The sequence below is a fragment of the Oncorhynchus gorbuscha genome, linkage group LG17, assembly GCF_021184085.1.
Source record: "Oncorhynchus gorbuscha isolate QuinsamMale2020 ecotype Even-year linkage group LG17, OgorEven_v1.0, whole genome shotgun sequence".
Taxonomy (NCBI): Eukaryota; Metazoa; Chordata; class Actinopteri; order Salmoniformes; family Salmonidae; genus Oncorhynchus; species Oncorhynchus gorbuscha.
Window position 1 is genome coordinate 3,182,139 of NC_060189.1, and position 23,435 is coordinate 3,205,573.

Genomic DNA, 23,435 nt, shown 5'->3' on the forward strand with positions numbered 1-23,435 from the left:
CTGGTAGGATGACAGTCTCAGACAGGGTATATTATAGTCCTGGGAGGATGACAGTCTCAGACAGGGTATATTATAGTCCTGGGAGGATGACAGTCTCAGCCAGGGTATATTATGGTCCTTGTGCTGCCATCCTGTTAGAAGATAACAGATTATTTTATTACAATGGGTAAATTGGATTTTCATTGTGTTCAATGGTGTTATTTGCCCCCTAGTGGCGCTTTCTGGTACTTAGAAAGTCAACGCAAACGGGAAGTTCAGAATTTGTTTTGCACGCATAGAAGCAGCTACAAACAACGCTACGGTGCAGGTCTTTCAATGTAGTTATTTCATGTCACGCTTCAGCCTTGGAAAAATATTTGTTTGTAAGTTCGATTCAAGCATTTAGCTAATGATGATAATCTTGTTATTGATAGAGTTTCTTACATATCAATGTTGGTTGCATTTACTCACAAATTGCAATGCCTTTTGTGTATGTCGTTAGCTGTATTACTTTGCTCATGCGTCATGCAAACAAATTGTAAAATATACAATACTGTAGTTTTGTTACTGTTTTTAGTGTAATATGCTTTGTTATTCTACATAGATGGTTATACATTATTAGAGTAATGAAAGGAGCAATTACCATATGGTTAACAATTAGCTATATGGTTTGGCATCATGCCAGATGCATGGTACCTTAGCGCGTGCTTTGTATTTATGCAACTTCAAATGTTTAATGTACATCTACAGTATGTCGGTAGTATGTCGGTGTGAATTGAACACTAAAGTATATTCTTTTCTGTATTTTGCAGTTTCACAACATAAACGTTTTCAATATATTCATTCAAGAAAAGTCACGCCTTGGGAGTTTTCTTGAAGACTTAGTTGTTAGCTATCTGTCTAGTTTTGCATGGGAACGCAACTCAAGGGCAGAATAGTCCTGGTCTGGGAGGGTGACAGTCTCAGCCAGGGTATATTATGGTCCTGGGAGGGTGACAGTCCCAGCCAGGGTATATTATGGTCCTGGTAGGATGACAGTCTCAGACAGGGTATATTATGGTCCTGGTAGGGTGACAGTCTCAGCCAGGGTATATTACAGTCCTGGTAGGATGACAGTCTCAGCCAGGGTATATTATAGTCCTGGGAGGGTGACAGTCTCAGACAGGGTATATTATGGTCCTGGGAGGGTGACAGTCTCAGACAGGGTATATTATGGTCCTGGTAGGATGACAGTCTCAGACAGGGTATATTATGGTCCTGGTAGGATGACAGTCTCAGACAGGGTATATTATGGTCCTGGTAGGATGACAGTCTCAGACAGGGTATATTATGGTCCTGGGAGGGTGACAGTCTCAGACAGGGTATATTATGGTCCTGGGAGGGTGACAGTCTCAGACAGGGTATATTATGGTCCTGGTAGGATGACAGTCTCAGCCAGGGTATATTATGGTCCTGGGAGGGTGACAGTCTCAGACAGGGTATATTATGGTCCTGGCCTGGTAGGATGACAGTCTCAGCCAGGGTATATTATGGTCCTGGGCTGGTAGGATGACAGTCTCAGACAGGGTAAATTATGGTCCTGGTAGGATGACAGTCTCAGCCAGGGTATATTATGGTCCTGGTAGGATGACAGTCTCAGACAGGGTATATTATGGTCCTGGTAGGATGACAGTCTCAGACAGGGTATATTATGGTCCTGGTAGGATGACAGTCTCAGACAGGGTATATTATGGTCCTGGTAGGATGACAGTCTCAGACAGGGTATATTATGGTGCTGGTAGGATGACAGTCTCAGCCAGGGTATATTATGGTCCTGGTAGGGTGACAGTCTCAGCCAGGGTATATTATGGTCCTGGTAGGATGACAGTCTCAGACAGGGTATATTATGGTCCTGGCCTGGTAGGATGACAGTCTCAGCCAGGGTATATTATGGTCCTGGGCTGGTAGGATGACAGTCTCAGACAGGGTAAATTATGGTCCTGGTAGGATGACAGTCTCAGCCAGGGTATATTATAGTCCTGGGAGGGTGACAGTCTCAGCCAGGGTATATTATGGTCCTGGGAGGGTGACAGTCTCAGCCAGGGTATATTATGGTCCTGGTAGGGTGACAGTCTCAGACAGGGTATATTATGGTCCTGGTAGGATGACAGTCTCAGACAGGGTATATTATGGTCCTGGTAGGATGACAGTCTCAGACAGGGTATATTATGGTCCTGGGAGGGTGACAGTCTCAGACAGGGTATATTATGGTCCTGGGAGGGTGACAGTCTCAGACAGGGTATATTATGGTCCTGGGAGGGTGACAGTCTCAGCCAGGGTATATTATGGTCATGGGCTGGGAGGATGACAGTCTCAGCCAGGGTATATTATGGTCCTGGTAGGATGACAGTCTCAGCCAGGGTATATTATGGTCCTGGTAGGATGACAGTCTCAGACAGGGTATATTATGGTCCTGGTAGGATGACAGTCTCAGACAGGGTATATTATGGTCCTGGTAGGATGACAGTCTCAGCCAGGGTATATTATGGTCCTGGGCTGGGAGGATGACAGTCTCAGCCAGGGTATATTATGGTCCTGGTAGGATGACAGTCTCAGCCAGGGTATATTATGGTCCTGGGAGGGTGACAGTCTCAGCCAGGGTATATTATGGTCCTGGTAGGATGACAGTCTCAGCCAGGGTATATTATGGTCCTGGGAGGGTGACAGTCTCAGACAGGGTATATTATGGTCCTGGTAGGATGACAGTCTCAGACTGGGTATATTATGGTCCTGGTAGGATGACAGTCTCAGACAGGGTATATTATGGTCCTGGTAGGATGACAGTCTCAGCCAGGGTATATTATGGTCCTGGGCTGGGAGGATGACAGTCTCAGCCAGGGTATATTATGGTCCTGGTAGGATGACAGTCTCAGCCAGGGTATATTATGGTCCTGGTAGGATGACAGTCTCAGCCAGGGTATATTATGGTCCTGGTAGGATGACAGTCTCAGCCAGGGTATATTATGGTCCTGGGCTGGGAGGATGACAGTCTCAGCCAGGGTATATTATAGTCCTGGTAGGATGACAGTCTCAGCCAGGGTATATTATGGTCCTGGTAGGATGACAGTCTCAGCCAGGGTATATTATAGTCCTGGTAGGATGACAGTCTCAGACAGGGTATATTATGGTCCTGGTAGGATGACAGTCTCAGCCAGGGTATATTATGGTCCTGGGAGGGTGACAGTCTCAGACAGGGTATATTATGGTCATGGGCTGGGAGGGTGACAGTCTCAGCCAGGGTATATTATGGTCCTGGGCTGGGAGGATGACAGTCTCAGCCAGGGTATATTATGGTCCTGGTAGGATGACAGTCTCAGCCAGGGTATATTATGGTCCTGGGCTGGGAGGATGACAGTCTCAGCCAGGGTATATTATGGTCCTGGTAGGATGACAGTCTCAGCCAGGGTATATTATGGTCCTGGTAGGATGACAGTCTCAGCCAGGGTATATTATGGTCCTGGGTTGGGAGGATGACAGTCTCAGCCAGGGTATATTATGGTCCTGGTAGGATGACAGTCTCAGCCAGGGTATATTATAGTCCTGGTAGGATGACAGTCTCAGACAGGGTATATTATGGTCCTGGGAGGATGACAGTCTCAGACAGGGTATATTATGGTCCTGGTAGGATGACAGTCTCAGCCAGGGTATATTATGGTCCTGGTAGGATGACAGTCTCAGCCAGGGTATATTATGGTCCTGGGCTGGGAGGATGACAGTCTCAGCCAGGGTATATTATAGTCCTGGTAGGATGACAGTCTCAGCCAGGGTATATTATAGTCCTGGGCTGGGAGGATGACAGTCTCAGCCAGGGTATATTATGGTCCTGGGCTGGGAGGATGACAGTCTCAGCCAGGGTATATTATGGTCCTGGTAGGATGACAGTCTCAGCCAGGGTATATTATAGTCCTGGTAGGATGACAGTCTCAGCCAGGGTATATTATAGTCCTGGTAGGATGACAGTCTCAGCCAGGGTATATTATAGTCCTGGTAGGATGACAGTCTCAGCCAGGGTATATTATAGTCCTGGTAGGATGACAGTCTCAGCCAGGGTATATTATGGTCCTGGTAGGATGACAGTCTCAGCCAGGGTATATTATGGTCCTGGGCTGGTAGGATGACAGTCTCAGCCAGGGTATATTATGGTCCTGGTAGGATGACAGTCTCAGCCAGGGTATATTATGGTCCTGGGCTGGTAGGATGACAGTCTCAGCCAGGGTATATTATGGTCCTGGTAGGATGACAGTCTCATCCATAGTGAATGTCAGTGGTTCTCACCGGACTTGGTGGCTCTCGGTGACTCCGGCTGCTGTGGATGCTGCCCATATCTGTCTGAGAACTGGAGAGGGAGAGACCCTCAAAATATGGCCTGTGAAAGAGAAAGCACATTTGAAAAGAGTCACTGGGGTCCCTCATTGCCCTGAAATATGTCTGTAGTGTAGACTGCTATGGTGTTACGGGAGTCTACCGCCATATCTCTGGGCTAAAATCACTTTAATACACAAGACGAAAGGCACATAAAAACACACACTGATAGCTCTCCTCCCACTCACTTGAGTTTAGGTTTCGGGGTGCTGAGGACACTGTCGTCATCGTCTAGTTCCGGTCCACTGTCACTGGGGTTCTCTAGGTCCAGACTCTCAAGGTCCAGATCCTCCTCTACCTCTGGAGGGGGTTCTGCCGGGTCCTGCTCCGAGTCCAACACCTGGAACATTCAGATAGACGCAGAGACACACACACACGCACACACACACGCACACACACACACAGAAAACGCAAAAAGACAGAAAGACACAGAGACAAGAAGAAAGAAAGAAAGAAAACAGATTTTTTTATAGTTGCATAAATCTACTGAGAAAATTAATGAAAAGGACCATATCAGTTTGAAGTAAGTGATATGACACCTAGAAATTCTTCATGTTACTAAGTTTAAAACAGTATCAGGGTTGGGTTACCTCGTTTAAAACAGTATCAGGGTTGGGTTACCTCATTTAAAACAGTATCAGGGTTGGGTTACCTCGTTTAAAACAGTATCAGGGTTGGGTTACCTCGTTTAAAACAGTATCAGGGCTGGGTTACCTCATTTAAAACAGTATCAGGGTTGGGTTACCTCGTTTAAAACAGTATCAGGGTTGGGTTACCTCGTTTAAAACAGTATCAGGGCTGGGTTACCTCATTTAAAACAGTATCAGGGTTGGGTTACCTCGTTTAAAACAGTATCAGGGTTGGGTTACCTCGTTTAAAACAGTATCAGGGCTGGGTTACCTCATTTAAAACAGTATCAGGGTTGGGTTACCTCATTTAAAACAGTATCAGGGTTGGGTTACCTCGTTTAAAACAGTATCAGGGTTGGGTTACCTCATTTAAAACAGTATCAGGGCTGGGTTACCTCATTTAAAACAGTATCAGGGTTGGGTTACCTCATTTAAAACAGTATCAGGGCTGGGTTACCTCATTTAAAACAGTATCAGGGTTGGGTTACCTCATTTAAAACAGTATCAGGGTTGGGTTACCTCGTTTAAAACAGTATCAGGGTTGGGTTACCTCATTTAAAACAGTATCAGGGTTGGGTTACCTCATTTAAAACAGTATCAGGGTTACCTCATTTAAAACAGTATCGGGGTTGGGTTACGTCATTTAAAACAGTATCAGGGCTGGGTTACCTCGTTTAAAACAGTATCAGGGCTGAGTTACCTCGTTTAAAACAGTATCAGGGATACCTCGTTTAAAACAGTATCAGGGCTGAGTTACCTCATTTAACACAGTATCAGGGATACCTCGTTTAAAACAGTATCAGGGTTGGGTTACCTCGTTTAAAACAGTATCAGGGATGGGGTAAATTCCAGTCAATTAAGGAAGTATACTGAAATTCCAATTCTCTTCAATGCTTTTCAATGAGGAACCTTTAGAATTGGGTTTAATTTCTGAATTGACTGGAAAATAAATGGAATTGACCCCAACCTTGGTTAGTACAACAGCTAGACAGGTTGTTACCTCATTGACCCCAACCCTGGTTAGTACAACAGCTAGACAGGTTGTTACCTCATTGACCCCAACCCAGGTTAGTACAACAGCTGGACAGGTTGTTACCTCATTGACCCCAACCCTGGTTAGTACAACAGCTAGACAGGTTGTTACCTCATTGACCCCAACCCAGGTTAGTACAACAGCTGGACAGGTTGTTACCTCATTGACCCCAACCCTGGTTAGTACAACAGCTAGACAGGTTGTTACCTCATTGACCCCAACCCTGGTTAGTACAACAGCTAGACAGGTTGTTACCTCATTGACCCCAACCCTGGTTAGTACAACAGCTGGACAGGTTGTTACCTCATTGACCCCAACCCAGGTTAGTACAACAGCTAGACAGGTTATTACCTCATTGACCCCAACCCTGGTTAGTACAACAGCTAGACAGGTTATTACCTCGTCTGAGACTCGGAACCTCTTGATCAGGGCCACCAGTCTCTGTTTAAAGTTCTGCTGCTAAAAGAGGACACAGAAACAACTACTCATCAAAACAGACAGACCCATCACAAAGACCTAGCCTGGGTCTGTTTACACGTGGAATAACAGCACACACACAGACTGGTACCCAGGCTAACAACAACCGGGAGAGTAATCAGTTGCCTCTAAAGGATTTTCCAACAACAAATATGTCGCCTTTTTTTGGGGGTGGGCGAACCGAACTAAATTAACATAGAAATGTGAGTTATAGATCTGTCATTCTCATTGAAAGGATGTCTGAGAAGGCATGTGCTCTATTTCTATGTGTCCTGTCCTTAAGTTATTTTATTTTTATTTAAAAATTTTAACAGCTTTCAAACAGCTGAAAATATGACATTTTTGGGGATATTGCAAATACATTTTCACAGCGGAATAGATGGTACAATGATTCACAACCAGGCAATGGGCAGAAATATGTCTGTATATGTCTGTATAAAATACAGAAATATGTCTGTATAAACCCCTGAAGGAAGTGGGACCATGTTAAATAAAGGTGAAATAAAAACCATGGCAACGCTGCCGTTTGACCAGCAGGGAGCATCTTAGGCAGAAAAAAACAACAACCAAACAAAGAAACTCACTGGGGTATTGTGATGTCATTCTGGGGTATTGTGATGTCATTCTGGGGTATTGTGATGTCATTCTGGGGTATTGTGATGTCATTCTGGGGTAATGTCATTCTGGGGTATTGTGATGTCATTCTGGGGTATTGTGATGTCATTCTGGGGTAATGTCATTCTGGGGTATTGTGATGTCATTCTGGGGTATTGTGATGTCATTCTGGGATATTGTGATGTCATTCTGGGGTATTGTGATGTCATTCTGGGGTATTGTGATGTCATTCTGGGGTATTGTGATGTCATTCTGGGGTATTGTGACGTCATTCTGGGGTATTGTGATGTCATTCTGGGGTATTCTGATGTCATTCTGGGGTATTGTGATGTCATTCTGGGGTATTGTGATGTCATTCTGGGGTATTGTGATGTCATTCTGGGGTATTGTGTGTAGATGAGGGAAATAAAATGATTTAATCCAGTTTAGAATTGTGAATTACCACCGAACGCTTCTTGTTTTTTGGCAGGAAACAAATCTCAAACTAAAACATTGTATCTAATCTTATTTCCAATAAAAATGAAGATAAGGCTTATTCATAAACCTAAGCTTGATGAGAATGCAACACAAAAAAATATGTCTGGATGACTTTGCTACCATTTCTTACCCTGGTAATTGAGGCAGTCCTCACGATAGACCTCCTGTGCTTCTTTGGTTTCCTCACATCATACTCATCATCCTCAAGGTCCTGGGGATAAACATGTAAACAGTATACTGGGTTAAAACACAGCCAGGGCAGGTTGTCAAACACATACAGTCGTGGCCAAAAAGTTTTGAGAATGACGCAAATATTAATTTCCAAAGTTTGCTGCTTCAGTGTCTTTAGATATTTTTTGTCAGATGTAATTATACTTCAGTATTCCATAGTAACAAGTATTTCATAAGTGTCAAAGGCTTTTATTGACAATTACATGAAGATGATGCAGTCAATATTTGCAGTGTTGACCCTTCTTTTTCAAGACCTCTGCAATCCGCCCTGGCATGCTGTCAATTAACTTCTGGGCCACATCCTGACTGATGGCAGCCCATTCTTGCATAATTAATGCTTGGAGTTTGTCAGAATTTGTGAGTTTTTGTTTGTCCATCCACCTCTTCTCAAAGGGATTAAGGTCTGGGAGTTTCCTGGCCATGGACCCAAAATATCAATGTTTTGTTCCCCAAGCCACTTAGTTATCACTTTTGCCTCATGGCAAGGTGCTCCATCATGCTGGAAAAGGCATTGTTCATCACCAAACTGTTCCTGGATGGTTGGGAGATGTTGCTCTCTGAGGATGTGTTGGTACCATTCTTTATTCATGGCTGTGTTCTTAGACACAATTGTGAGTGAGCCCACTCCCTTGGCTGAGAAGCAACCCCACACCTGAATAGTCTCAGGATGCTTTACTGTTGGCATGACACAGGACTGATGGTAGCGCTCACCTCGTCTTCTCCGAATAAGCTTTTTTCCGGATGCCCCAAACAATCGGAAAGGGGATTCAGAGAAAACGACTTTACCCCAGTCCTCAGCAGTCCAATCCCTGTAGCTTTTGCAGAATATCAGTCTGTCCCTGATGTTTTTCCTGGAGAGAAGTGGCTTCTTTGCTGCCCTTGTTGACACCAGGCCATCCTCCAAAAGTCTTTGCCTCACTATGCGTGCAGATGCACTCACACCTGCCTGCTGCCATTCCTGAACAAGCTCTGTGCTGGTGGTGCCCCGATCCTGCAGCTGAATCAACTTTAGGAGACGGTCCTGGCGCTTGCTGGACTTTCTTGGGCGCCCTGAAACCTTCTTCACAACAATTTACATTTACATTTACATTTAAGTCATTTAGCAGACGCTATCCAGAGCGACTTACAAATTGGTGCATTCACCTTATGACATCCAGTGGAACAGCCACTTTACAATAGTGCATCTAAATCTTTTAAGGGGTGGGGGGGTGAGAAGGATTACTTTATCCTATCCTAGGTATTCCTTAAAGAGGTGGGGTTGCAGGTGTCTCCGGAAGGTGGTGATTGACTCCGCTGTCCTGGCGTCGTGAGAGAGTTTGTTCCACCATTGGGGGGCCAGAGCAGCGAACAATTTGAACCGCTCTCCTTGAAGTTCTTGATGATCCGATAAATGGTTGATTTAGGTGCAATCTTACTGGCAGCAATATCCTTGCCTGTGAAGCCCTTTTTGTGCAAAGCAATGATGATGGCATGTGTTTCCTTGCAGGTAACCATGGTTGACAGAGGAAGAACAATGATTCCAAGCACCACCCTCCTTTTGAAGCTTCCAGTCTGTTATTCGAACTCAATCAGCATGACTGAGTGCTCTCCAGCCTTGTCCTCATCAACACTCACACCTGTGTTAAGGAGAGAGTCACTGACATGATGTCAGCTGGTTCTTTTGTGGCAGGGCTGAAATACAGTGGAAATATTTTGGGGGGGATTCAGTTCATTTGCATGGCAAAGAGGGACTTTGCAAATAATTGCAATTCATCTGATCACTCTTCATACCATTCTGAAGTATATGCAAATTGCCATCATACAAACTGAGGCAGCAGTTTGTGAAAATTAATATTTGTGTCATTTCAGGGGTGTATTCACTAGGAAGTCAACAAAAGCCCACAAACAGAACCAAACAGAAGCCAACAAAGCCAAACAGAAGCCAACAAACAGAACCAAACAGAAGCCAACAGAACCAAACAGAAGCCAACAAACAGAACCAAACAGAAGCCAACAGAACCAAACAGAAGCCAACAGAACCAAACAGAAGCCAACAGAACCAAACAGAAGCCAACAGAACCAAACAGAAGCCAACAGAACCAAACAGAAGCCAACAGAACCAAACAGAAGCCAACAGAACCAAACAGAAGCCAACAAACAGAACCAAACAGAAGCCAACAGAACCAAACAGAAGCCAACAGAACCAAACAGAAGCCAACAGAACCAAACAGAAGCCAACAGAACCAAACAGAAGGCAACAAACAGAACCAAACAGAAGCCAACAAACAGAACCAAACAGAAGCCAACAGAACCAAACAGAAGCCAACAAACAGAACCAAACAGAAGCCAACAGAACCAAACAGAAGCCAACAGAACCAAACAGAAGGCAACAGAACCAAACAGAAGCCAACAAACAGAACCAAACAGAACCAAACAGAACCAAACAGAACCAAACAGAAACCAAAATAATGAAATGTGGAAGACCTACCTGAATTTGTCTAATAGAAACTTGTTTTGTTGCAAAAAGGGTTTTTCCATCGCTAAACGTTTTGTTACGTTGCAAAACTAATGAATACACCCCCCTTGATGTGTTCGGCCCCAGCGAGGATAATGAATTGGACTGTATTTGTACTGACCTGACCCTGAGCAGCATCGTCGCTGGCCTCCTGCTCTGAAGAGAAACTCTCATACTCCTCCTCTGAATAGGTATCTAGAACACACACACACACACACACACACACACACACACACACACACACACACACACACACACACACACACACACACACACACACACACACACACACACACACACACACACACACACACACACACACACACACACACATTAACCTAATCCTGCTGAAGCAAACTGGAGAATATCACGTCACAGGCTGCCAGGGTTGTTAAATCATTCATCCATTTTTTAAATGTATTGTGGTCTTCAGATTTCACAAGGCAGTAATGCAGTTCAGAATACTACATGGCACTTTGGTAAAGAGCTCTTTGATACAATTTCATGTAATTGGTAAAGCAGGCGCTTTATGCAGAGAAAATGTACCTTACAAGATTAACTACGAGCCTCTGCCCAGTGCTCTGCTCAGTGCTCTGTCCAGTGCTGCCAGAAAGGCTGATTCTGATGGAATGGGACCATGATGTGTTACATGACTGTTAACCCAAACTAGAGCAGAGAGCTGTACTGTGTCACAGCCTACCTCAGTAGAAGCACCGTATTAGGTCAGTGCTGCCCACCTCAGTACCATGCCCGGGTAGAAGCACCGTATTGGGTCAGTGCTGCCTACCTCAGTACCATGCCCGGGTAGAAGCACCGTATTGGGTCACAGCTGCCCACCTCAGTACCATGCCCGGGTAGAAGCACCGTATTGGGTCACAGTAGAACTGCCATGTTGTGTAACAGCGTACCTGAATACCTCAGTAACCTGAATACCTCAGTAGAACCGCCATGTTGTGTAACAGCGTACCTGAATACCTCAGTAGAACTACCATGTTGTGTAACAGCGTACCTGAATACCTCAATAGAACCACCATGTTGTGTAACAGCGTACCTGAATACCTCAATAGAACCACCATGTTGTGTAACAGCGTACCTGAATACCTCAGTAACCTGAATACCTCAGTAGAACCGCGATGTTGTGTAACAGCGTACCTGAATACCTCAGTAGAACTACCATGTTGTGTAACAGCGTACCTGAATACCTCAATAGAACCACCATGTTGTGTAACAGCGTACCTGAATACCTCAATAGAACCACCATGTTGTGTAACAGCGTACCTGAATACCTCAGTAACCTGAATACCTCAGTAGAACCGCCATGTTGTGTAACAGCGTACCTGAATACCTCAGTAGAACCGCCATGTTGTGTAACAGCGTACCTGAATACCTCAGTAGAACCGCCATGTTGTGTAACAGCATACCTGAATACCTCAGTAGAACCACCATGTTGTGTAACAGCGTACCTGAATACCTCAGTAGAACTACCATGTTGTGTAACAGCGTACCTGAATACCTCAATAGAACCACCATGTTGTGTAACAGCGTACCTGAATACCTCAATAGAACCACCATGTTGTGTAACAGCGTACCTGAATACCTCAGTAACCTGAATACCTCAGTAGAACCGCCATGTTGTGTAACAGCGTACCTGAATACCTCAGTAGAACCGCGATGTTGTGTAACAGCGTACCTGAATACCTCAGTAGAACCGCCATGTTGTGTAACAGCGTACCTGAATACCTCAGTAGAACCGCCATGTTGTGTAACAGCGAACCTGAATACCTCAGTAGAACCACCATGATGTGTAACAGCGTACCTGAATACCTCAATAGAACCACCATGTTGTGTAACAGCGTACCTGAATACCTCATTAACCTGAATACCTCAGTAGAACCACCATGTTGTGTAACAGCGTACCTGAATACCTCAGTAACCTGACTAACTCAGTAGAATCACCATGTTGTGTAACAGCGTACCTGAATACCTCAATAGAACCACCATGTTGTGTAACAGCGTACCTGAATACCTCAATAGAATCACCATGTTGTGTAACAGCGTACCTGAATACCTCAGTAACCTGAATACCTCAGTAGAACCGCCATGTTGTGTAACAGCGTACCTGAATACCTCAGTAGAACCATGTTGTGTAACAGCACCTGAATTGTAGAACCGCCATGTTGTGTAACAGCGTACCTGAATACTCAGTAGAACCGCCATGTTGTGTAACAGCGAACCTGAATACCTCAGTAGAACCACCATGATGTGTAACAGCGTACCTGAATACCTCAATAGAACCACCATGTTGTGTAACAGCGTACCTGAATACCTCATTAACCTGAATACCTCAGTAGAACCACCATGTTGTGTAACAGCGTACCTGAATACCTCAGTAACCTGAATACCTCAGTAGAATCACCATGTTGTGTAACAGCGTACCTGAATACCTCAATAGAATCACCATGTTGTGTAACAGCGTACCTGAATACCTCAATAGAACCACCATGTTGTGTAACAGCGTACCTGAATACCTCAATAGAACCACCATGTTGTGTAACAGCGTAAATACCTCAGTAGAACCGCCATGTTGTGTAACAGCGTACCTGAATACCTCAGTAGAACCGCGATGTTGTGTAACAGCGTACCTGAATACCTCAGTAGAACCGCCATGTTGTGTAACAGCGAACCTGAATACCTCAGTAGAACCACCATGATGTGTAACAGCGTACCTGAATACCTCAATAGAACCGCCATGTTGTGTAACAGCGTACCTGAATACCTCATTAACCTGAATACCTCAGTAGAACCACCATGTTGTGTAACAGCGTACCTGAATACCTCAGTAACCTGAATACCTCAGTAGAATCACCATGTTGTGTAACAGCGTACCTGAATACCTCAATAGAACCACCATGTTGTGTAACAGCGTACCTGAATACCTCAATAGAACCACCATGTTGTGTAACAGCGTACCTGAATACCTCAGTAGAACCGCCATGTTGTGTAACAGCGTACCTGAATACCTCAGTAGAACCGCGATGTTGTGTAACAGCGTACCTAAATACCTCAGTAGAACCGCCATGTTGTGTAACAGCGAACCTGAATACCTCAGTAGAACCACCATGATGTGTAACAGCGTACCTGAATACCTCAATAGAACCACCATGTTGTGTAACAGCGTACCTGAATACCTCATTAACCTGAATACCTCAGTAGAACCACCATGTTGTGTAACAGCGTACCTGAATACCTCAGTAACCTGAATACCTCAGTAGAATCACCATGTTGTGTAACAGCGTCCCTGAATACCTCAATAGAACCACCATGTTGTGTAACAGCGTACCTGAATACCTCAATAGAACCACCATGTTGTGTAACAGCGTACCTGAATACCTCAGTAGAACCGCCATGTTGTGTAACAGCGTACCTGAATACCTCAATAGAACCACCATGTTGTGTAACAGCGTACCTGAATACCTCAGTAGAACCGCCATGTTGTGTAACAGCGTACCTGAATACCTCAGTAGAACCACCATGATGTGTAACAGCGTACCTGCATACCTCAATAGAACCGCCATGTTGTGTAACAGCGTACCTGAATACCTCATTAACCTGAATACCTCAGTAGAACCACCATGTTGTGTAACAGCGTACCTGAATACCTCAGTAACCTGAATACCTCAGTAGAACCACCATGTTGTGTAACAGCGTACCTGAATACCTCAGTAACCTGAATACCTCAGTAGAACCACCATGTTGTGTAACAGCATACCTGAATACCTCAATAGAACCGCCATGTTGTGTAACAGCGTACCTGAATACCTCAGTAGAACCACCATGTTGTGTAACAGCGTACCTGAGCATTTGATCTTGGTTCCCTCCTGCAGAGCGGCCTCTTCGTGGTCTATCGGCTGACTGGACAGTGAGAAGATCCAGATCTCAGCTACTTTACCCAGCATCTCCTTCTGGTTACTGCACAGAGACAGAACCTGGCCCCCCTCCGTAGGGTGCTGCATCACCTGGTGGTGAGGGGGGGGGGGGGCAACAAGACCATAAGGGGATTTTTCTGGCATGTGTTTCTAAATCTGTCTGCCGGTCTCCGTCTCTCTCTCTGTATCTGTGTCTCTAGGTCTCTCTCTGTGTCTCTATATGTCTCTCTCTCTCTCTAGGTCTCTCTCTGTGTCTCTGTATCTGTGTCTCTGTATCTGTGTCTCTAGGTCTCTCTCTGTGTCTCTGTCTCTCTCTCTCTCTCTCTCTAGGTCTCTCTCTGTGTCTCTGTATCTCTAGGTCTCTCTCTGTGTCTCTGTGTCTCTCTCTGTGTCTCTATAGGTCTCTCCCTCTCTCTAGGTCTCTCTCTGTGTCTGTCTTTCAGCAGAAACGAGCAGTAGGGTTTGCCTGAAGGCAGGGGGGGTCTGTAGGCAAGCTTAGAGTGGAAGCCAGTGGAGTGTGCGGAGGAGTAGAGGGGGGGGGGGGGGGGGTGAGAGAACTTGGGAAGATTGAACACCAGACGTGCTGCAGCGTTCTAGATAAGTGGCAGGGGTTTGATGGCACAAGCAGGGATCTCAGCCAACAGAGAGTTGCAGTGGTCCAGACAGGAGAGGACAAGTGCCTGGTTAAGGACCTGCGCCGCTACCTGTGTCAGAAAAGGTGGTACTCTACGGATGTTGTAGAGCAGTTGTTCCCAACCAGGGGTACTAGGACCCTTAGGGGTACCTGGTCTATCCACAAGGGGCACTTGAGAAGAATCATGAGACCATGGGCCTACTGGTAAAATGTACATGAGGGGGTACTTCAGGGGTATTACGGGCAGAGCAAAACTCAATTGGTGGTACAGTAAGCAAAAGAGGATGAGAACCCCTGGTGTAGAGGATGAGAACCCCTGGTGTAGAGGATGAGAACCCCTGGTGTAGAGGATGAGAACCCCTGGTGTAGAGGATGAGAACCCCTGGTGTAGAGGATGAGAACCCCTGGTGTAGAGGATGAGAACCCCTGGTGTAGAGGATGAGAACCCCTGGTGTAGAGGATGAGAACTCCTGGTGTAGAGGATGAGAGCATGAACCCACAGGAGCGACAGGGTGTTGTCCAGGGTCACGCCAAGGTTCTTTGCACTCAGAGAGGGGGGCACTGTGGACTGGTCAGCCATGGTGGAGAGGTCTGCAGCAGGCAGGCGTGTGTGTGTGTGTGTGTGTGTGTGTGTCTCTCTGTGTCTGTGTCTGTGTGTGTGTGTGTGTGTGTGTGTGTGTGTGTGTGTGTGTGTGTGTGTGTGTGTGTGTGTGTGTGTGTGTGTGTGTGTGTGTGTGTGTGTGTGTGTGTGTGTGTGTGTGTGTGTGTGTGTCTCTCTCTCAAGTGCCCCTACCATTAACAACAACAACAACAACAATATTAATCAGAACAACGGTAGTAGACCAGTGTCAACATGACTGAGAAGACACATGACCTGGTAGTAGACCAGTGTCAACATGACTGAGAAGACACATGACCTGGTAGTAGACCAGTGTCAACATGACTGAGGAGACACATGACCTGGTAGTAGACCAGTGTCAACATGACTGAGAAGACACATGACCTGGTAGTAGACCAGTGTCAACATGACTGAGAAGACACATGACCTGGTAGTAGACCAGTGTCAACATGACTGAGAAGACACATGACCTGGTAGTAGACCAGTGTCAACATGACTGAGAAGACACATGACCTGGTAGTAGACCAGTGTCAACATGACTGAGAAGACACATGACCTGGTAGTAGACCAGTGTCAACATGACTGAGAAGACACATGACCTGGTAGTAGACCAGTGTCAACATGATTGAGAAGACACATGACCTGGTAGTAGACCAGTGTCAACATGACTGAGTAGACACATGACCTGGTAGTAGACCAGTGTCAACATGACAGAGAAGACACATGACCTGGTAGTAGACCAGTGTCAACATGACTGAGAAGACACATGACCTGGTAGTAGACCAGTGTCAACATGACTGAGAAGACACATGACCTGGTAGTAGACCAGTGTCAACATGACTGAGAAGACACATGACCTGGTAGTAGACCAGTGTCAACATGACTGAGAAGACACATGACCTGGTAGACCAGTGTCAACATGACTGAGAAGACACATGACCTGGTAGTAGACCAGTGTCAACATGACTGAGAAGACACATGACCTGGTAGTAGACCAGTGTCAACATGATTGAGAAGACACATGACCTGGTAGTAGACCAGTGTCAACATGACTGAGAAGACACATGACCTGGTAGTAGACCAGTGTCAACATGACTGAGAAGACACATGACCTGGTAGTAGACCAGTGTCAACATGACTGAGAAGACACATGACCTGGTAGTAGACCAGTGTCAACATGACTGAGAAGACACATGACCTGGTAGTAGACCAGTGTCAACATGACTGAGAAGACACATGACCTGGTAGTAGACCAGTGTCAACATGACTGAGAAGACACATGACCTGGTATGAATGACAAAACAAAACAAGATGGGAAATATTATCCACACTTTTCACTGGCTGTCCCTCAGGTTGTGGCAGGAGGACACATATTTGGCTGCCAAAACTGCACATTTTGGCTTTTCACCCAATAAATGTTAGATTTTTTCTTCATCTTTTATAGTTTCAAATTCTTTGTATTGAGTTATAATTTTGGGAAAGAAATATTCTCTTGGGTCTGAGTATTTGTCACAGTGTAATAGGAAATGCAGCTCTGTCCCTACCTCTCCCCTGGAGCAGAGTGAGCACAGCCTGTGTCTCTCTCTCTTTGTGTGTGTCTCTCTCTCTGTGTCTCTCTCTCTTTGTGTGTGTCTCTCTCTCTATGTGTCTGTCTATGTCTCTCTCTCTCTATGTGTCTGTCTATGTCTCTCTCTCTCTATGTGTCTGTCTATGTCTCTCTCTCTCTATGTGTCTGTCTATGTCTCTCTCTCTCTGTGTCTGTCTATGTCTCTCTCTATGTGTCTGTCTATGTCTCTCTCTCTCTATGTGTCTGTCTATGTCTCTGTCTATGTGTCTGTCTATGTGTCTGTCTATGTGTCTGTCTATGTGTCTGTCTATGTGTCTGTCTATGTGTCTGTCTATGTCTCTCTCTCTCTATGTGTCTGTCTATGTCTCTCTCTCTCTATGTGTCTGTCTATGTCTCTCTCTGTCTATGTCTCTCTCTGTCTGTGTCTCTCTCTGTCTGTGTCTCTCTCTGTCTGTGTCTGTCTATGTGTCTGTCTATGTGTCTGTCTATGTGTCTGTCTATGTGTCTGTCTATGTGTCTGTCTATGTGTCTGTCTCTCTCTCTCTCTCTCTGTCTGTCGCTCTCTCTCTGTCTGTCGCTCTCTCTCTGTCTGTCGCTCTCTCTCTGTCTGTCGCTCTCTCTCTGTCTGTCGCTCTCTCTCTGTCTGTCGCTCTCTCTCTGTCTGTCGCTCTCTCTCGGTCTGTCGCTCTCTCTCTGTCTGTCGCGCTCTCTCTGTCTGTCGCGCTCTCTCTGTCTGTCGCTCTCTCTCTGTCTCTCTCTCTGTCTCTCTCTCTGTCTCTCTCTCTGTCTCTCTCTCTGTCTCTCTCTCTCTCTCTCTCTCTCTCTCTCTCTCTCTGTCTCTCTCTCTCTCTCTAGACAGAGATGGTCTTGAGTGATTTGAAGTTAGAGCCACACAGAGCCGGAGGCGGCCATTTTAGTGCTTCACACAGCTGTGTGTCTTTGTTCAGGCAGATGGCGTTAAGCTGAGAGTTAGAAGGTAGTTACAGAGGGAAGGCCAGACGCAGTCCCCAGAGGATGTCTGGGGATGAGGAGAGGACGGAGAAAGACTTCTGAGGAGAATTAATTCATAAATGCACCCCAGTACACTCAACAAACAGCATGGATGCCAAAGAGACACTACTAATACAGCCGTGTCCCTACCTCAGCTATATCCATGGTTCCTACAGCCAGGGTCTTCCCTCATTATGTTCCTACCTCAGCTATATCGATGGTTCCTACCTCAGCCATATCCATGGTTCCTACCTCAGCCATATCCATGGTTCCTACCTCAGCCATATCCATGGTTCCTACCTCAGCCATATCCATGGTTCCTACCTCAGCCATATCCATGGTTCCTACCTCAGCCATATCCATGGTTCCTACCTCAGCCATATCCATGGTTCCTACCTCAGCCATATCCATGGTTCCTACCTCAGCCATATCCATGGTTCCTACCTCAGCCATATCCATGGTTCCTACCTCAGCCATATCCATGGTTCCTACCTCAGCCATATCCATGGTTCCTACCTCAGCCATATCCATGGTTCCTACCTCAGCTATATCCATGGTTCCTACCTCAGCTATATCCATGGTTCCTACAGCCAGGGTCTTCTCTCATTATGTTCCTACCTCAGCTATATCGATGGTTCCTACCTCAGCTATATCAATGGTTCCTACCTCAGCTATATCAATGGTTCCTACCTCAGCCATATCGATGGTTCCTACAGCCAGGGTCTTCTCTCATTATGTTCCTACCTCAACCATATCAATGGTTCCTACCTCAGCCATATCGATGGTTCCTACAGCCAGGGTCTTCCCTCATTATGTTCCTACCTCAACCATATCGATGGTTCCTACAGCCAGGGTCTTCTCTCATTATGTTCCTACCTCAGCCATATCAATGGTTCCTACCTCAGCCATATCGATGGTTTCTACCTCAGCCATATCAATGGTTCCTACCTCAGCCATATCGATGGTTCCTACAGCCAGGGTCTTCTCTCATTATGTTCCTACCTCAGCCATATCAATGGTTCCTACCTCAGCCATATCAATGGTTCCTACCTCAGCCATATCAATGGTTCCTACCTCAGCCATATCGATGGTTCCTACAGCCAGGGTCTTCTCTCATTATGTTCCTACCTCAGCCATATCAATGGTTCCTACCTCAGCCATATCAATGGTTCCTACCTCAGCCATATCAATGGTTCCTACCTCAGCCATATCAATGGTTCCTACCTCAGCCATATCAATGGTTCCTACCTCAGCCATATCAATGGTTCCTACCTCAGCCATATCGATGGTTCCTACAGCCAGGGTCTTCCCTCATTATGTTCCTACCTCAACCATATCGATGGTTCCTACAGCCAGGGTCTTCTCTCATTATGTTCCTACCTCAGCCATATCAATGGTTCCTACCTCAGCCATATCAATGGTTCCTACCTCAGCCATATCAATGGTTCCTACCTCAGCCATATCGATGGTTCCTACAGCCAGGGTCTTCTCTCATTATGTTCCTACCTCAGCCATATCAATGGTTCCTACCTCAGCCATATCGATGGTTCCTACAGCCAGGGTCTTCCCTCATTATGTTCCTACCTCAGCCATATCGATGGTTCCTACAGCCAGGGTCTTCCCTCATTATGTTCCTACCTCAGCCATATCGATGGTTCCTACAGCCAGGGTCTTCCCTCATTGTGTTCCTACCTCAGCCATATCGATGGTTCCTACAGCCAGGGTCTTCCCTCATTATGTTCCTACCTCAACCATATCCATGGTTCCTACAGCCAGGGTCTTCCCTCATTGTGTTCCTACCTCAGCCATATCGATGGTTCCTACAGCCAGGGTCTTCCCTCATTATGTTCCTACCTCAACCATATCCATGGTTCCTACAGCCAGGGTCTTCTCTCATTATGTTCCTACCTCAGCCAGGGTCTTCTCTCATTGTGTTCCTACCTCAACCATATCGATGGTTCCTACAGCCAGGGTCTTCTCTCATTGTGTTCCTACCTCAGCCATATCGATGGTTCCTACCTCAGCTATATCGATGGTTCCTACAGCCAGGGTCTTCTCTCATTGTGTTCCTACCTCAGCCATATCGATGGTTCCTACCTCAGCCATATCCATGGTTCCTACAGCCAGGGTCTTCTCTCATTGTGTTCCTACCTCAGCTATATCGATGGTTCCTACAGCCAGGGTCTTCCCTCATTGTGTTCCTACCTCAGCCATATCCATGGTTCCTACAGCCAGGGTCTTCCCTCATTGTGTTCCTACCTCAGCCATATCCATGGTTCCTACAGCCAGGGTCTTCTCTCATTGTGTTCCTACCTCAGCCATATCAATGGTTCCTACCTCAGCCATATCAATGGTTCCTACCTCAGCCATATCAATGGTTCCTACCTGAGCCATATCAATGGTTCCTACCTCAGCCATATCAATGGTTCCTACCTCAGCCATATCAATGGTTCCTACAGCCAGGGTCTTCCCTCATTATGTTCCTACCTCAGCCATATCCATGGTTCCTACCTCAGCCATATCAATGGTTCCTACCTCAGCCATATCAATGGTTCCTACCTCAGCCATATCAATGGTTCCTACCTCAGCCATATCGATGGTTCCTACAGCCAGGGTCTTCCCTCATTGTGTTCCTACCTCAGCCATATCCATGGTTCCTACCTCAGCCATATCGATGATTCCTACCTCAGCCATATCGATGGTTCCTACAGCCAGGGTCTTCCCTCATTATGTTCCTACCTCAGCCATATCCATGGTTCCTACCTCAGCCATATCGATGGTTCCTACCTCAGCCATATCGATGATTCCTACCTCAGCCATATCGATGATTCCTACCTCAGCCATATCGATGATTCCTACCTCAGCCATATCGATGATTCCTACCTCAGCCATATCGATGGTTCCTACAGCCAGGGTCTTCCCTCATTATGTTCCTACCTCAGCCATATCGATGGTTCCTACCTCAGCTATATCCATGGTTCCTACCTCAGCTATATCCATGGTTCCTACCTCAGCTATATCCATGGTTCCTACAGCCAGGGTCTTCTCTCATTATGTTCCTACCTCAGCTATATCGATGGTTCCTACCTCAGCTATATCAATGGTTCCTACCTCAGCTATATCAATGGTTCCTACCTCAGCTATATCAATGGTTCCTACCTCAGCTATATCCATGGTTCCTACAGCCAGGGTCTTCCCTCATTGTGTTCCTACCTCAGCTATATCCATGGTTCCTACAGCCAGGGTCTTCTCTCATTATGTTCCTACCTCAGCTATATCCATGGTTCCTACAGCCAGGGTCTTCTCTCATTATGTTCCTACCTCAACCATATCAATGGTTCCTACCTCAGCCATATCGATGGTTCCTACAGCCAGGGTCTTCCCTCATTATGTTCCTACCTCAGCCATATCGATGGTTCCTACAGCCAGGGTCTTCCCTCATTATGTTCCTACCTCAACCATATCGATGGTTCCTACAGCCAGGGTCTTCTCTCATTGTGTTCCTACCTCAGCTATATCGATGGTTCCTACAGCCAGGGTCTTCCCTCATTGTGTTCCTACCTCAGCCATATCCATGGTTCCTACAGCCAGGGTCTTCTCTCATTGTGTTCCTACCTCAGCCATATCGATGGTTCCTACCTCAGCCATATCAATGGTTCCTACCTCAGCCATATCAATGGTTCCTACCTCAGCCATATCAATGGTTCCTACCTCAGCCATATCAATGGTTCCTACCTCAGCCATATCAATGGTTCCTACCTCAGCCATATCAATGGTTCCTACCTCAGCCATATCAATGGTTCCTACCTCAGCCATATCAATGGTTCCTACCTCAGCCATATCAATGGTTCCTACCTCAGCCATATCAATGGTTCCTACCTCAGCTATATCAATGGTTCCTACCTCAGCTATATCAATGGTTCCTACCTCAGCCATATCGATGGTTCCTACAGCCAGGGTCTTCCCTCATTATGTTCCTACCTCAACCATATCGATGGTTCCTACAGCCAGGGTCTTCCCTCATTGTGTTCCTACCTCAGCCATATCCATGGTTCCTACCTCAGCCATATCGATGATTCCTACCTCAGCCATATCGATGGTTCCTACAGCCAGGGTCTTCCCTCATTATGTTCCTACCTCAGCCATATCCATGGTTCCTACCTCAGCCATATCCATGGTTCCTACCTCAGCTATATCCATGGTTCCTACCTCAGCTATATCCATGGTTCCTACCTCAGCTATATCCATGGTTCCTACCTCAGCTATATCCATGGTTCCTACCTCAGCTATATCCATGGTTCCTACCTCAGCTATATCCATGGTTCCTACAGCCAGGGTCTTCTCTCATTATGTTCCTACCTCAGCTATATCGATGGTTCCTACCTCAGCTATATCAATGGTTCCTACCTCAGCTATATCAATGGTTCCTACCTCAGCTATATCAATGGTTCCTACCTCAGCTATATCCATGGTTCCTACAGCCAGGGTCTTCCCTCATTGTGTTCCTACCTCAGCTATATCCATGGTTCCTACAGCCAGGGTCTTCTCTCATTATGTTCCTACCTCAACCATATCAATGGTTCCTACCTCAGCCATATCGATGGTTCCTACAGCCAGGGTCTTCCCTCATTATGTTCCTACCTCAGCCATATCGATGGTTCCTACAGCCAGGGTCTTCCCTCATTATGTTCCTACCTCAGCCATATCGATGGTTCCTACAGCCAGGGTCTTCCCTCATTATGTTCCTACCTCAACCATATCGATGGTTCCTACAGCCAGGGTCTTCTCTCATTATGTTCCTACCTCAGCCATATCAATGGTTCCTACCTCAGCCATATCAATGGTTCCTACCTCAGCTATATCGATGGTTCCTACAGCCAGGGTCTTCTCTCATTATGTTCCTACCTCAGCCATATCAATGGTTCCTACCTCAGCCATATCGATGGTTCCTACAGCCAGGGTCTTCCCTCATTATGTTCCTACCTCAGCCATATCGATGGTTCCTACAGCGAAGGTCTTCCCTCATTATGTTCCTACCTCAGCCATATCGATGGTTCCTACAGCCAGGGTCTTCCCTCATTGTGTTCCTACCTCAACCATATCGATGGTTCCTACAGCCAGGGTCTTCCCTCATTATGTTCCTACCTCAGCTATATCGATGGTTCCTACAGCCAGGGTCTTCCCTCATTATGTTCCTACCTCAGCCATATCCATGGTTCCTACCTCAGCCATATCCATGGTTCCTACAGCCAGGGTCTTCTCTCATTATGTTCCTACCTCAGCCAGGGTCTTCTCTCATTGTGTTCCTACCTCAGCCATGTCGATGGTTCCTACAGCCAGGGTCTTCTCTCATTGTGTTCCTA

General features: G+C 46.1%; 1 protein-coding gene across 7 annotated transcripts in view; it reads right to left on the reverse strand.

Annotated features, from left to right (window-relative positions):
• LOC124001785 (phosphofurin acidic cluster sorting protein 2-like) overlaps positions 1 to 23,435 on the reverse strand; it is a 121,781-nt gene that overhangs the window by 33,998 nt on the left and 64,348 nt on the right. For 5 of the 7 annotated variants that reach the window (XM_046308857.1, XM_046308859.1, XM_046308856.1 and 2 more), the window contains exons 5-10: positions 14,190 to 14,352; positions 10,458 to 10,531; positions 7,742 to 7,822; positions 6,442 to 6,501; positions 4,569 to 4,720; positions 4,294 to 4,384 (exon numbers count right to left, since the gene is read on the reverse strand). In XM_046308857.1, coding sequence (XP_046164813.1) covers positions 4,294 to 4,384; positions 4,569 to 4,720; positions 6,442 to 6,501; positions 7,742 to 7,822; positions 10,458 to 10,531; positions 14,190 to 14,352 — 621 coding nt within the window. Of the gene's footprint in view, positions 1 to 4,293; positions 4,385 to 4,568; positions 4,721 to 6,441; positions 6,502 to 7,741; positions 7,823 to 10,457; positions 10,532 to 14,189; positions 14,353 to 18,762; positions 18,793 to 19,146; positions 19,165 to 23,435 lie in introns of those variants that run through there. The other 2 variants (XM_046308860.1, XM_046308861.1) reach the window with 2 other exon arrangements.